This window comes from Schistocerca gregaria, chromosome 8, assembly GCF_023897955.1.
Source record: "Schistocerca gregaria isolate iqSchGreg1 chromosome 8, iqSchGreg1.2, whole genome shotgun sequence".
Taxonomy (NCBI): Eukaryota; Metazoa; Arthropoda; class Insecta; order Orthoptera; family Acrididae; genus Schistocerca; species Schistocerca gregaria.
Window position 1 is genome coordinate 198,519,429 of NC_064927.1, and position 15,528 is coordinate 198,534,956.

The 15,528-nt window shown below is 42.7% G+C and overlaps 1 protein-coding gene across 7 annotated transcripts in view; it reads left to right on the forward strand.

Moving 5' to 3' along the window:
• LOC126283953 (high affinity copper uptake protein 1-like) overlaps positions 1-15,528 on the forward strand; it is a 1,096,589-nt gene that overhangs the window by 781,573 nt on the left and 299,488 nt on the right. For 5 of the 7 annotated variants that reach the window (XM_049982388.1, XM_049982387.1, XM_049982383.1 and 2 more), the window contains one exon: positions 540-3,740. The exons of the other annotated variants lie outside the window; for them this stretch is intronic. In XM_049982388.1, the coding sequence (XP_049838345.1) occupies positions 559-1,197 (639 nt within the window). In that variant the 5' untranslated portion in view covers positions 540-558 and the 3' untranslated portion in view covers positions 1,198-3,740. Of the gene's footprint in view, positions 1-539; positions 3,741-15,528 lie in introns of those variants that run through there. 7 annotated transcript variants of the gene reach the window in all.

Consider the following 15,528-nt stretch of genomic DNA (forward strand, 5'->3'; position numbering starts at 1 on the left):
TGCATGAAGAAAACGTATGACGGAGCGCACTTAGTATTTGGCGGGATTCTGAATCGGCGCAGCCATTTTAAACACGACCTACTCCAACCAGAAGCAACGTTCAACTGCCGAACGACCGCGAGGAGAAGGCTAACGGTTCAAGGTTAATACCCGTGTTGCCAACTTGCTCGCCAAAACTCTTCTGTTGCTCTGGCGTACGGTGTATCTTTACTTTCCGAAATACCCTCGTACTTACAAAAGAGTTCTTAGTCCTTAATGTGGTAAGCAGGTAACCATTGGTGGTTCAGGCTGCAGCATAGGACGCGGCTCACATGCCTACAAGCTGTTGTGACTTCCGTAACAAGTCTGAGGAAGGCAAAGACAAACCACCTCCGCTAGTACCTTTCCCCCGACTGCAATGCAAAATGACCCCCTCTTGCTCCACCATTTACTTATGAAGGATGGGATTCTCTTAGCTTATGATACGACAGTTTTGTTATGACTGTTGAGTGCATGAGAGTTGGCCAGTGGGACGCGTTTGGTTTGGCATGTTGTCGCAGGTGTGTCAAGGAGCAGCCGATGTCGCATCACCTGGATCTCGAGCATCACCATCACCACCACCACAACCACCACCACCACCAAGGTGGCGACGAGACCACCCCCTCGCCGGCATCGCCAGAGGGCGACCACGGCGCAAGCCACCATGGGGAAGGCCACCAGGGGCACCACGGGGACTCGATGCACTCGATGGTGATGCACGGGGGCTACAGCGAGACGGTGCTCTTCTCGTGGTGGGTCATCGACTCGCCGACCAGCTTGGTGGCGTCTGTGCTGGGCACGGCGCTGCTGGCAGCCGTGTTCGAGGGCCTCAAGTACTACCGCGAATATCTCTTCTGGCAGAGCGTGACGGCAGCCTCGGGCCCGGAGCGCGGGGCACTGCCGCTCCTACCCGTAGATGGCGCCGCCGACGCTGATGCGCTACCCAGGAGTCGGTCCACCGTGTCGGTGCGCAGGGCCAGCGGCATGCTCGATCGGCTGCACCTCATCCAGACCGTGCTGCAGGCTCTCCAGCTGCTGCTCTCCTACGCACTCATGCTCATCTTCATGACCATGAACGTCTGGCTCTGCTTCGCGATCCTGGTCGGCGACTGCCTCGGCTTCTTCCTCTTCGCCTGGAAGAGACCCACTGTCATAGAGACCATGGACACGTGCCACTAGGCTTGCTACAACACAAACAGCCGGTTCCGGGATTCTCGTCTACTGAACTCCAGTGCAGTGTCTCCCTTGAAGACGAAACTCCCATTTTGTTGACCCTGCAATCAGCTGTGTGTCGAATGGAAAAGAACTGCTAGACACTTGTCACTAGGGTACAGGCCTCCCAGTCCATTTGCAATTAGCTTAATACCACAGTCAGTTCTGTGATTCTTACATAGTTTCTTTTTTCTGAAGATGAAACTCCTCTAATCTGGATGCTGCTACCAGATCTGCTTCGAATGGAAGAGAACCGTTATCTTCGAGCCCATGAATATTTGGCCTTTGGCCATGTGCTCCCCAGTGCGTCTACAAGAGCCCACGTACCACCAAGTCTACAATTTCTCGCCTGAAGACGAAACTCCAATTTTTCTTGTAGGACATGCAATTACGCATCGAATAAAAGATACCTGCCAGTAGCCTACAAGCAACCCATTGCACGTGGAGAAGGCTTGCTGTCTCGCGACTGTGTTCTCGGCTTCTCATGAACAGAAACCTTGAAGAAAAACTATTTATTGAACTTGCACACAGCGTTATTTCGAATGGGAGACACCTACTGTGATATAGACCACGGACACTTACCACGAGTTTGCAGCTAGCCTGGTGGACATACAAGAAGTTTACTATCACGCAGATGTTACTTTCTGGGCACCTCACTTGAAAAACGCCTATGTATTTTCTCACCTGAAGACGATGCTCCAGTTCTGATATTACTGCACCCAACTTTATTTTAAGGAGAACTACAGTCTTCGTGAAGATGTACATTTGGCTCTAAGTTAGAGATGCCCAATGCTCCTACGAGAATCTTGTCCTGAAAATTAAACTCCTGTTTTTCTTGTGCTGCTCCAGTTTTATAGTGAATGGAAGACACCTATTTTCATAGAGGCAATGGACACATACCCAGTGTGCCTGCAAGTGGCTTGCTATCATACACAGTTGATTCTGGGTGTCTCACGTAGAGATTACCTGTGCAGCTACTCGCTCGAAGATGCAACTCTTGTTTTCCTTGTGCTACACTGAACTTTTTAGGAATCGATAACCTGTATATAATTATGCTCTCAGCGCTGAAGAACGTCGGTGGTTGCGAAGACCTTTCGCCCTCCACCGAAATCAGGTCAGCGTCGCCGTTGCGATATTGTGTTGTACATGTTAAAGACTGTATAATTGCTTGCTAAGTTTTTTCTATGAATTTATACAATTAATGCAAATTACAATTCATTTTTGTGTGTAAATCTTCTTGGTGTGAGTAAACCCAATTCATTTACTCTCCCGTCATCTGAGGCGCGAGACTATGTATAGCGACATCTCTTTGCCAGACAACTTGGCTGGATATCTCGCTATACAGAGTCCAGTACGTTCTTACAGTAGTGTGCTGCATCACTGCTGTTGTAGAGTCAAGTGCTGCCATGACTGTAATTGTGACGTCCGGACAATGCCTTTGATGAGTGCATCAACTCAAACCCAAATGTTGTTTTTCACCTGAAGATCGTCGAGTGGAAGAGACTTGCTGTCGGCGAGACTGTGTACGCTTGCCACTAGACCATGGACTTTTTCATTTGTTTGTCTTTGTTGATGCCCCATCATCCATCTAACTAAAATGGCCGTTTTTATATGACATTTTCGAAGCAAGTTACGCAAAAAAGATACACATTTGTATTGCTATTTCTTGAAGTAATTGATCAATACATATGATCTCGTGAGCTCAAACTGTAGCAGAGTCTGGTGCCCTTTTGCGTTTCTGTGCACTTGTTTCCTCAAAGAAAGTGCGTTATGCCATTACTGGTACTCTATGTCCAATATCCTTCTCTCGCTGGCTGCAGAAACCTTGTGAATTCGGAAGGAAGTCGATGGTGTACAAAAATATTTTTCATCAAGCCACTGATTGTGTAATAGCTTTGGTACTGAGGATCAAGTCTGTCTCTCAAACTTGAACCTGTCTCTGAAGTAGGGTTACCATACGTCCCCCATTTTTGTCGTTTAATGTAGCGTCCGCAGACATTTTTGTGATATTTACTAATGCCCGCATTTTTGAGTTTTGCGAATGAAGATCTTTTGATTTTTGTTTTCATCTCATATCGTCAACAATTTATGTACCTTTTACTTCAGTCATTGAATTACATCATTTGTTATTAGCTTAAAATTGATCTGTCACGCTCAGAAAACCGAAAATATCGATTTATATTGCGTAAAAATTACGTTTCTATATTTTTAGCTTCGGGATAGCTACTGTGACCATAGGTGGTCTCTACGCTCAAAGGATAGGTGTCATGTGTACATGCTCTTTGTTTTTGTTTGTACACGTTTTTAGTGAACTTGTTGATCATCCCGCTGCATCTTTACTTTCCATATTCTGTATTTGTCTTATTCAGTAAGTTTTGTGATTTTAAAAATATAACTTGTGGCAGAGAAATATAGTTCAGTTTTGTAAGTAAAGACTTTTTCATGCGGCAGTTGGACAATGCATTTTGATCATTCTTTGTTTCCCTTTCATTTAAGATAATTTCTCATCATGCCATAGAGGAAGTGTGCATTTAAAGGTAAACTTCGAGTCCTTCAAGATAATTTTTCATCATACGAAACAGGAAATGTACATTTACAGGTAAACTCCGAGAAAAATATCCGAGCTTTCGTCCTGAAAGTCTTCAATGGGAAGCAAAATGTTTGTATTTGTTGCCCAGGGACCGTTGTATGTATAGCAGATCATGGCGCCAGCGACCTGGAAGTGCACATGAAAACAGAAAAACACATGAAGTGTGTTAGAGATGCAAAAATTCGGCACGTAAAGTGAGGTGATTTTTTACAAAGCCCTGTGCTGCACAGGACACAAAAGTAAGTGCTGCTGAAAAAACTCTTGCTTACCATACTGTGTTTCACTCCAGCAGATAGAAATCTGTGAACTGTACTAGGGGACTGTAGAGAGAAATTTTCCTTGATTCGTCCATATCATCAAAAATCTCGTGTGGACATAACCAAAACTGAAGCAATAGTGAATTCAGTCATAGTGCCTCATTCAGCAGAATGTTTCATGAAAGCTCTGGAGTGCATTCCTTTTGCTTGTGTCTCGACAGATGCTAGCAGCCTTGAGAATAATAAAACGATCCCCATTATAGTTCATTACTCTGATCACAGAAATGGAGGACTGCAAATTAGAGTTCCTAATATAGAAAATAGACCAAATGAAAATGCAGAAACTATTTTAACATGTATGACGGATACGCTTCACAAGTTTAAAATTAATGACAATTGTCTGGTTTTTGCTGCCGATAATTGCAACACAATGTTGTATGGTATTAAAAGAGGTGATGGAAATAACGTATTGGTAACCCAAAGAGGGTACTTAACAAGGTATTGGTTGGAGTGGGATGCACTGCTCGAGCGGTTCTAGGCGCTACAGTCTGGAACAGCGCGACTGCTACGGTCGCAGCTTCGAATGCTGCCTCGGGCATGGATGTGTGTGATGTCCTTAGGTTAGTTAGGTTTAAGTAGTTCTAAGTTCTAGGGGACTGATGACCTGAAGTGTTGAGTCCCATAGCGCTCAGAGCCATTTGAACCATTTGGATGCACTGCTCATGTCCTTAATAATTGCATTCAGCACGGAACTGACCTCCTTGAAATTGACTTGCAAGGTTTAATAATGAAAATATATAACTATTTTTCAGTAAATACTGGCCGTGTTGAGTCTCTTAAGAAATGTTGTGATTTTATCGAACTAGAGTACTAACAACTTCTCACTCATAGCAAGACTCGATGGCTGTCACTATTTCCAGTTATTCAGAGACTTAGAGATGTTTCTAGTATCCTTCTTCCTGTCACAAAACAGATCTCCAAGAATTTTCTTATGGACTCTATCACTGAGATATATCTATAGCATTTCCAGTGTTTAGTTGGCATTATTCATAACTATATTGGTAAGTTAGAAAATGAAGAAAAGTCACTTATAGATGTCATGAATGTAATGGTCTCCCTTCGTGATGTTCTTCAACACAGAAAAGACGAACATTTAATATCTTTGAGTGTGAAAGAAAGATAATTTCAAATAGAAAATGATGGTTATGCTTCGAAGATGAAGGATTTTAAGTGCCATGTTGGTATCCCCTATGAAAGATGTTTCGATAACCTGAATACGTGGATGGAACCATTTTGTGAACTTTCTTGTTTTAAGTGGCTTCATTCTTCTTAGACGTATCGTGGGCTTAACGTGGAAGAATCAGTCAAATTGTTGTTGAATAAAAATACTAAATTTAACTATGAAAAATGATTTCGTCAGTTTTCAAGTTAAAAAAAATCATAGTGACATATAGTGGACAATGAGAACCGGCCCATAAGAAATGACGCAAATATGCTGAGTCATGTAGTAGTGAGGAACATTTCAGCGAGTTAGTTGAAATTACACAGTTCTTCTTAGCGTTGCCAGTCCATAGTGCTTGTATTGAGAGATTGTTCTCCTTAATACAGGACAATGGACAAAGGAGAAAAATACACTCACTATTGTCACTGTAAAATGGATTGCAATGGTGACATTTAATTTTAGAAATTTGGCTTGCAAGAACTTTTTTAAATATTCGTGTCAAGAAAAGGAACTTCTAAAAAAGATACAGTCAAATAAAAAAATACATCAATTCTAAAGCGTTGTAGGTGTGTGAGGTGAGTCTAATGTTTTTATTTTTTGTTTCTTGTGTAATAAATGTATGAACTAGGAAATGTCCTTTTTCATCCTGAAATGTAGAAAATGTCATCTTTTTCGGATTCCGAAATCTCCTAACCCTAATCCGAAGACATCTCAGATTCGGAAACTAAATCAAGCTGATGACTTTTCGAGCTATTCATTTTTATGTAGAATTTTATGATTCACTCGTATTAGTGCAAATAGTACAGCCTTAAAAATTGTACCGTGCAGTTATTGCTATGACAGTACTAAATACTTTATTTAATTAGATATTTGAAATGATTTGACAAAATATATAAGGACACTAACAGAAGGACGTCTGAAACCAGAAAACGCATGGAAACGACAACGGACCTGTAGTGATAGTAATAATAAGGAAACTAAAACTCATAGAGATGTGTTACAAAACCCCAAAACATTAATTTGTTACTGTCTGTAGTGTGACAAACACACTGAATCTTTGCTCAAGGTAGAGAATACTTATTTTATTATGACGCAACAAACAATTGCGAACTATTGATGTATAATTAGTCCACCCTGGTTTCCCTCTCAGTATACTTTCCGGTGGACGTCTTTGCTAAAGTGTTGAGAGTTCGTTTCACCAAGAAATACAAAAGACCTCTGTCACGTGTAACACGATAAAGTCAGTGTTTTGCTTGTGGCATCAGACTTCTCAGCTCACTGATGATGTTCGCTATTTGTTCAATCAGAATAACACAAAAACAGAAGGTAAATGAGATTCAACAGTCTTAATAAAGATTTAATTGCAAAATTACGGTATATTACCATTTTGGATATCACAGATCGTCGCGTACATAGTAGGGCAGCAAAATGCCCGCTTGATTAGTCATCAGGATAATTATTATTGTGGCCAGAAGTGGAACAAGACGCGCTGATATTTCTAGGGAGCGAATTCGAAGTGAAATAGTTTTATTAAAGGTCATTGTACATGCAGTTAATTTCAATACAGCAGTTAGTTTTGACGTCAAATCCACACAACATAAAAATGATTCACTCAAGAAAATAATAATCTCACTCTGAATTTTAAGGGAAAGAAAACAGAGTTCTTTTGCAACGCCAAGTGTGAATAATAGATTTGGCGCCAGAGCCCAACTAGGCAGCGGTCACTGTGAAAACAATGGCTACAAGCGCACAGGCGTCTTGGCTGCATGCTGAAATTGCCTATCCTGAGCTGCGCTGCGTTCGTAACTGGCTGGCGTTGTGAAGGACGGCTTCTTAAATAGTTGCTGAATGGAAGGATGCCTGTTTTGTTCTCTGGCGGAATTTTAAACGGCGTAGAGAAAATAGTACCTGACTGTAGCGGCTCTGGTGGTGATGCAGGCACCGCAGTTCGTGAAGCTGGTGCAGCGAGTTTTTCGTCGAGCCTTCCGCTGGCCCGCTGATAAACATATTACAGCTGGGAGTCAGCGTTTTTCAGTTTGCTTACCTTGAGTTTCATCTGGAATTTTACGAGGACACTGAAGTACTTGGTAGTATATGCACAAGTGTCTGAAATGATTCACAGTGCTATATGCTTTCCCCGGTCACCAGTGTACTTGATTACTGTAACGTCACCACATGTTTCCAATAACGGCCACCAGAGGTCAAATGCAATACTATCGCGATGGGTCGTACTGTTGGTGGTTTCCGGCTGGTGTTTACTACCGGTGCATGCCAGACAGTGCTGTTATTTTAGCTATTGACGCTTGTAGGTGCGGAAACCCATTAGCCTCAGCTATGTTGCAGCGTTGCTGACGTTCTAGAATACTGCAGTTTTATATATCCCCAACCATCGCTCGTGGATTTGGATATTGGTGTGAATGAATAGTTATCAATGCCGCCGCTACTACTACAGAAGCGACTAAACTTGAACACAAACAGCCGGCCGGTGTGGCCGAGCGGTTCTAGGCACTTCAGTCTGGAACCGCGCGACCGCTACTATCGCAGGTTCGAGTCCTGCCTCGGGCATGGATGTGTGTGCTGTCCTTAGGTTAGTTAGGTTTAAGTAGTTCTAAGTTCTAGGGGACTGATGACCTCAGATGTTAAGTACCATTGTGCTCGGAGCCATTTGCACACAGACAACATAAACACCTATGCTAATCCAAAGGTATCCAAGGAGTAGAAAACGTAATGTACCTCCAAAGTGAACACCACATTCGACAGTCTTCACTCCGGCATCTGGAACTTAGCATGTTTCAGGATAAAATTTATACTTAACCACCATTGTTATCGAATCGAAGCTCGTTATTAACTCGAACCAAGCGTGACAGTGTAAGCTTAATATCTGATTGGTGTTAGAATCCAGTAACTTGGATGCTACGACGCAATGTTAATTATTACACCAGTGAAATCTGTGCGCCAACTCAACACAAAAGTACAGCACTCACCGTAACTTAGGCGTACATGAGTAGTTCCGCTGCTCCACCCTCGCTAATAGATGCTGCAACCATCTTTATAAAATATTATGAAGGGGTGGCCAGGAAAGTATGGTATGTGGTGGGTCACTGAAGTGATGTTACCTGGATTATGGAGAAAAGAGTTTTTATTTGCGAGGCGCACAGCATTCTCATTCTCAGCAACGTGCGAATACAAGGATATGGCCAATAACAATCATGTTTGGCACCTAAGTTGCGAGAGTACATGGTTTCGTTGTCGAGGGGGCGTTAAACCGTTATCTTCCATGTCTGTTTCTGCCAGCACCACTACTAAGAAGTACACTACTGCCGTTAAAATTGCTACACCACGAAGATGGCGTGCTACAGGCGCGTAATTTAACCGACAGGAAGAAGATGCTGTGATATGCAAATGATTAACTTTTCAGAGCATTCACACAAGGTTGGCGCCGGTGGCGACACCTACAACGTGCTGACATGAGGAAAGTTTCCAACCCATTTCTCACACACAAACAGCAGTTGACCGGCGTAGCCTGGTGAAACGTTGTTGTGATGACTCGTGTAAGGAGGCGAAATGCGTACCATCACGTTTCCGACTTTGTTAAAGGTCGGATTGTAGCCTGTCGCGATTGCGGTTTGTCGTGTCGCGACATTTCTGCTCGCGTTGGTCGAGATCCGATGACTGTTAGCAGAATATGGAATCGGTGGCTTCAGGAGAGTAATACGGAACGCCGTGCTGGATCCCAAGGGCCTCGTATCACTAGCAGTCGAGATGACAGGCATCTTATCCGCATGGCTGTAACGGATCGTGCAGCCACGTCTCGATCCCTGAGTCAACAGATGGGGACGTTTGCAAGACAACAACCATCTGCACCAACAGTTCGACGACGTTTGCAGCAGCATGGACTATCAGCTCGGAGACCATGGCTGCGGTTACCCTTGACGCTGCATCACAGACAGGAGCGCCTGCGATGGTGTACTCAAAGACGAACCTGGGTGGACGAATGACAAAACGTCACTTTTTCCGATGAATCCAGGTACTATTTACAGCATCATGATGGTCGTATCCGTGTTTGGCGACATCGCGGAGAAAACGCATTGGAAGCGTGTATTTGTCATCGCCATACTGATGTAACACCCGGCGTGATGGTATGAGGTGCCATTGGTTACACGTCTCGGCCACCTCTTGTTCGCATCGACGGCACTTTGAACATTGGACGTTACATTTCAGATGTGTTACGACCCGTGGCTCTACCCTTCACTCGATCCCTGCGAAACCCTACATTTCAGCAGGATAATGCACGACCGCATGTTGTACGGGCCTTTCTGGATACAGAAAATGTTCGACTGCTGCCCTGGCCAGCACATTCTCCAGATCTCTCACCAATTGTAAACGTCTGGTGAATGGTGGCCGAGCAACTAGCTCGTCAGAATACGTCAGTCACTACTCTTGATAAACTGTGGTATCGTGTTGAAGCTGCATGGGCAGCTGTACCTGTACACGCCGTCGAAGCTCTGTTTGACTTAATGTCCATTCGTATGAAGGCCGTTATTACGGCCAGAGGTGGTTAATCTTGGTACTAATTTCTCGGTATCTATACACCTAATTGCGTGAAAATGTAATCACATGTCAGTCCTTGTATAATAATGTTTTTTGGTCAATGAATACTGGTTTATCATCTGCATTTCTTGTTGGTGTAGCAATTTTAATGGCCAGTAGTGTATTAATTATTTCTAGTGGTTTATATTTGAGCTGTAAATGGTAAGATCATGCTTATAAGTCCTACCGGTGCGCTTCGTACATTACGTTTCTTATGAATTGCGAGGCGCATTCAATAAGTAGAGCAACGCATTTTTTATCGACTAATTTCGGTTGAAAAAATACGGAAATTGTGGTGGATCATCGTGGAATTTCCGGTTCAGCCCCTATAGTTTAATGAAGTTCCGATAGGTGGCTGCGCTATACGTAGCCTTCAAAATGGCGTCTGTAACGGAAATGCCGTGGCAGAAACCCACAGCATAGAAGATATGCGTAGCCACTTTCAGACTGTCTACGTAGCAGCAGACAAAAGCACGGTGAATCGTTGGGAGAGGCCTCTGTCATTATCACAACAAATTCGCGCAAACCTGACCTATCTCCAGCGTGCCGGCCGGCCGCACACAGCTGTGACTCCTGCAATGTTAGAAGGTGCGGAAACTTTCATTTGAGGTGATCAGCAGACCACAATCAAACAACTTGCTGATTAGCTGGACGTTTCTCTTTTGGTAGTGGTGACACGCTTGTCCATCAGTTTGGGCAGTCGAATCAGTGTGCCCGATAGGTTCCTCGCCGCAAAACACACGAGGAGAAAGAGCAAGGAAAGACTATCTGTTTGGGATTGCTTGAGCGTTACGAGACTGATCGTGACAATTTTTTGTTGAACGTCGCCACGGACGATAAAATATACCACACCACCACTCCTCCGCAGAAAAGTACAGAGCCGCACCCTCATTCGGCAATGTCATGACGACGGTCTTCTGGGACTGTGAAGGGATTATTCTGTTTGATATCCTCCCTCTAAGATCAACTAGAAGGTGTGTTGGGCTACCCTCAGGAAATCGAGGAAACGACTTCAGCGCGTTCGCCGCCAAAAAAAGCAAGTCCTCACACAAGTCTGCGCCCCTGAGAGGAGCTCACAAAACTTCATTGGACTGTTCTTCCCCACCCACCCAATAGCCCGGATCTCGCACCTTCCGACTTCCATCTGTTTCGCCCAACGAAGGATGCAATCCGCGAAAAGCAATACGTAGTCGATGGGGAGGTTATTGATGCAGCATGACGCTGGCTCCTACGTCGACCAGTAAAGCGGGCATCCAGGCCTTTCCCGGAAGGTGGCGTAAGGGCATCGCACTGAGCGGAGATTACGTTGAAAGATAGGGTTTTGTGGCCAGAAGAGTCGGGAATTATACGAGGTATTGGAATCCTGAATAAAATCAACCTTCTTATATGGTTGTATCAGTTGTTACGTATTTCACTTTGAAGCCGAAATCATGATTGTGTAAGTGTAAATGTAACACTGTAAATAATCAACAGTCTAATGGCGGTACTAACATTAATGAAATATATTATGACTGTGGCCCCGCATTATGAAAAAATTATTAAAAATCAACCTGCTTTCAGAAGAAAAATGTTGCTTTAGTTATTGAACACATCTTGTATGTTCGTCGGAGCCTCAAGAACATGTATCTCTAACAAGGAATCTTCATTAACTTGACCTCATATTTTAAGGAGAAAAAAAAGCATACTTTCAAAATATCAGCCCCAGAAAACGATTCCGCACGAAAATTTGGGCTATAATTCCCGCAGTACATAGTTATGACCTTCTGAAAGTAGAGCTTTAAAATTTTTTCTGGCTTCGATTGCTTGTCACTCGCTGTGCGCCAATGAAGGAGCCTCACCCACAGGCACGAAATACTGCGCAGCGAAACGGTAGTCAGAACCCTCGCTTTCACGATATGTTTAAGACGAGGGAAATCGAGGAGGAGATGGTTACAGCGGCTAAAAGTGTTATGAAGTCTTGTTCGAGAACTCGTAATTATACGGGAAACAGGTAAGTAATGAGTACGTAATGCATTAACAGTTTCGTACTGACATTCTGCATACACACACACACACACACACACACACACGTCAAAATCAAAGTTAATAGACTTAAGCAACTGAAGAACTATTATGAAATGAATTTTTTTACCGTTTAATCATGCCAACCACGTTGAAGAGTAGTGCATCGTATTTCATGTAAACAGTGCCACCTTAAGAATCCAAAGAAAATACAGTATAACAGCGATGATGGTAACTGAACAACACCACGGGGACTTTTTAATGACATACTAATTCGTTTCATTCATTTACACCGCATATGTGACTCGCAACGTAAAAATGTTCAAAGTAAACAGATATCTCGAACCGATTACAGACTAGAAATCGCGCACTTCGACACAGTGGAAAAAGAGCATGTTACCAGAGTCAAAACAGTAATTCACAATCCTCTTACTTGCTCCACTGTACAGTGCGTATTACTGGAACACTAGGCGGCTGCAGCGGTGCGCGCGGAAGTTTAAAAGTTGAACTTTCAGAAAGTCGTAACTGCGTGTTGTCAGAATTATGATCAAAATTTTCACGGGGGTTAGGTTCTGGGTCTGATATCTTGCAAATGTGCTTTTTTCTTCTTAAAATGTGAGGTCAAGTTGGTGATGATTCATTGTGTATAGATTGTTCCTGATCTGCCAGCCTATTGCATTGGATTTGGCGTCGTTAGCGTTGTCTTGGAAGCACTCACGGAACAAGTTTTTAAATCGTACCACCATAGTACTATGTAGCCAAAATAGATCCTCTCAACCGTTTCGAATAGTGAACCGATTTTTGATTAGCCTCTTAGCCTCTACAGCCCCTTTAGGACATAAATTTAATAGGTGACTCGCTTATCTTTTGCTCACCATTGAATACGCCACTCTCACGGGGATTTCAGTCAGATCTTTGGCCGAAAAACTTGTTCACACCTAGATAAGCTCTTTCGTTGAATATGTTAAAATATTTGATGTTCGTAACCTAATGCAAATTGATCTTCGACGTGGCTAAATGAGGTAAATGATTCACATTTCTTTACATCAGAATGATTTTCAAAACAATTTTAATGAAGCGAAAGACTTCTCTTAACTGTTAATGTTTTACCAAGTTTTCCATTTTTCCTTCCCATTTCCCTTATTTCTTCCATTTTTAAATTCCAGAGGCTTCTTGTCAGGCACATTGCCCGGGTCGTCCGAACAGAATTTTGCCCCTACTATTTGTCGTTAATTTTGCAATGATTATTTTCCGCAAATCGTCTCGGAGTAAACAACATCGCGATAGGATGCAGTTCTCAACAATACAGGCGTCTCTGCAGCGGCCGTTGCTTAGCATCAGTCTGAGAAAAGGAGACTGGCGAACATCACGAATGTGTCCATCCCTGGTCAGCAACATTTTGGAAAACGTTGAAACGCAGTAACAACACGGTTCAACGAAGGCGGTCAGAAGGTAAGCCAACAAAAAACATCTGTAGTTCCACCAATATATGCCACCCAAAACACAGGCGTTTTATCAGTTACACCTTTCTGTGAACGCACAACACAAATTTTCATACGGCATGTATGTTTATTGGATATGGAGTTCATCGACACACTGCAGTTATTACTAAGTTTTGTCTGTGGCAAAGCATGGAGGAGTGTGAGTTTTATAAATATTGTAATTACAGGAAAGTCGAAATACTAAGAATTATAATTCTCCAATGAAGCTTGCGTGCCAGGTTATCTCTGTATTCGCTCGTACAGACATTGTTCGACAAATCGAGTGTGTCACGATTGTGTCTTGAAAAAGGTTTCTCCATGCGCATCTGATGAGGAACAGTATGTTTTAATTTCTAACGACTATAGACCAGTTTCAAACGTTAAGCTGTATTCTTTTTTAAACTGAAACGTCTTTTAAATTGTAGGTGTGTTATAAACGGAATGGAGTCGTCGATTTTAAATTGTTTCTGGTTCCTTATAATTAAATTAAGTGGGTCAGTTTTCGTCTTTATGTCATTGCAGTTCGTGCCCTTAGTCGCAGTACGATGGGTCCACATGTTTCTGGCTTCACGTTTCCACAGTACTGTACTTGATACTGCGTGCATCAGGCTTGGCACTGTACTCATTGTTTAATGCTGTGTCTCAGCATATCCATTGTACAAGAGCTCTTACGCAATTATGTACCCCCTGACCTGACACAAGTTATAATCGTTCCTTATGGAAGACTCTCGGAGCAGTGGCAGACGAGAATCGCTCTTTCTGTACAAGTCGAGAGACTGTGCATGCTTTCTCACTGCCATTCACTTGTTTCTAGTCGCTAACAATCTTTACTTTTTATATTGTGTGCAAAGACGATGTACAGTGAACGCATCAATAAATTGAAATCATTTCCAATCATTTACATGTTCATAACATTTCTATAACCTTTAACTCGGCGTGTTGCGTCTGCTTTAGTATACGTGTACATCTGCTAGCTAAAGTTGACTGACTGATTCTCATTATCTTCAGGTCAGAAAATTTCCATATCCATCTTTGATTATGTTAACATAGGAAAATATTTCACTTGGCAGATCGATTTTAATAATTTTTCCATTTTAAATGCTCCTTTTTTTTTCGTGCGCCAGGTTCCCCTCAAGCTCGAGAGGCCGGGGCAATGCCTCGGGTGCACTAGTCTAGTTATGCACCTGTAGGGGCTACTACAATAGTCTCACGCGCTAAGGCCAACAGCAAAGTGAACAAAACATTATACAAATTTGCAGCGCAACAGAAAAAAATTTGGAGAAGATACCTAACACTACAGCTAAGCAGGCTGCACAAAGTAGTCCATCTCATGATACAGACGATCTCAAACGGGATAATACTTAATGTTGTTGCTGCTACACTATCGGGAATTCAGTGTACCCCAGTGGAGACATTTGTCAGGATCCACAGAGATTGTAAGGGATGACGAAAATGGTGCGTACAAAGCATTAACACACAGCAACGATCGGTATTAGCGTAGACTCCTTTCGTACCGTCTGCATCAACATTACCAAATATTAACACGAATAACGTTCAGAACATTGGGTGGGATGGTACCAGCAGACTGTAGAAAGATCAGCTCTGGTTGCGAAGACATGTAGGAATGTGCGGGGGAATACTGGCATTACGTTTTATCTTAAGTATATAGTTAAAAATAGCCGAACTTATTTGTAGCATTACTTGATTTAGAGAAAGTTTTTGATATTGTTATCTGGAATGCATTATTTGAAATTCAGGAGGTAGCAGGAATAAAGCACCGGGAGCGGAAGGTTATCTGCAGCTTGTACAGAAATCAGAAAGCAGTTATCATAGTCTGAGAACATGAGAAAGAGGAAATGCTTGATAAGTGAGTGAGACAGGGTTGTATACTATCCCAGATTTTATTTCAATCTGTTCACTAAGTCAGCAGTAAAGGCAAGTAAAAAGAAAGATGGAAAGGTAAATCAGGGAGAAGAAATCACAGGATTATGTTTGTCGATGACACTGCAAGTTTTGAAAACAGCAAAGAAACAGAAACAGCAGTTGAATGGAATGAAAAGAGCTAACAAGGCTAACAACCTTAAATCGTGTGGTACTGAGCAATTTAGATCAGGAAATGAGACGGGTTTTGCCATTAGGAGTGCAAAATAAATGACG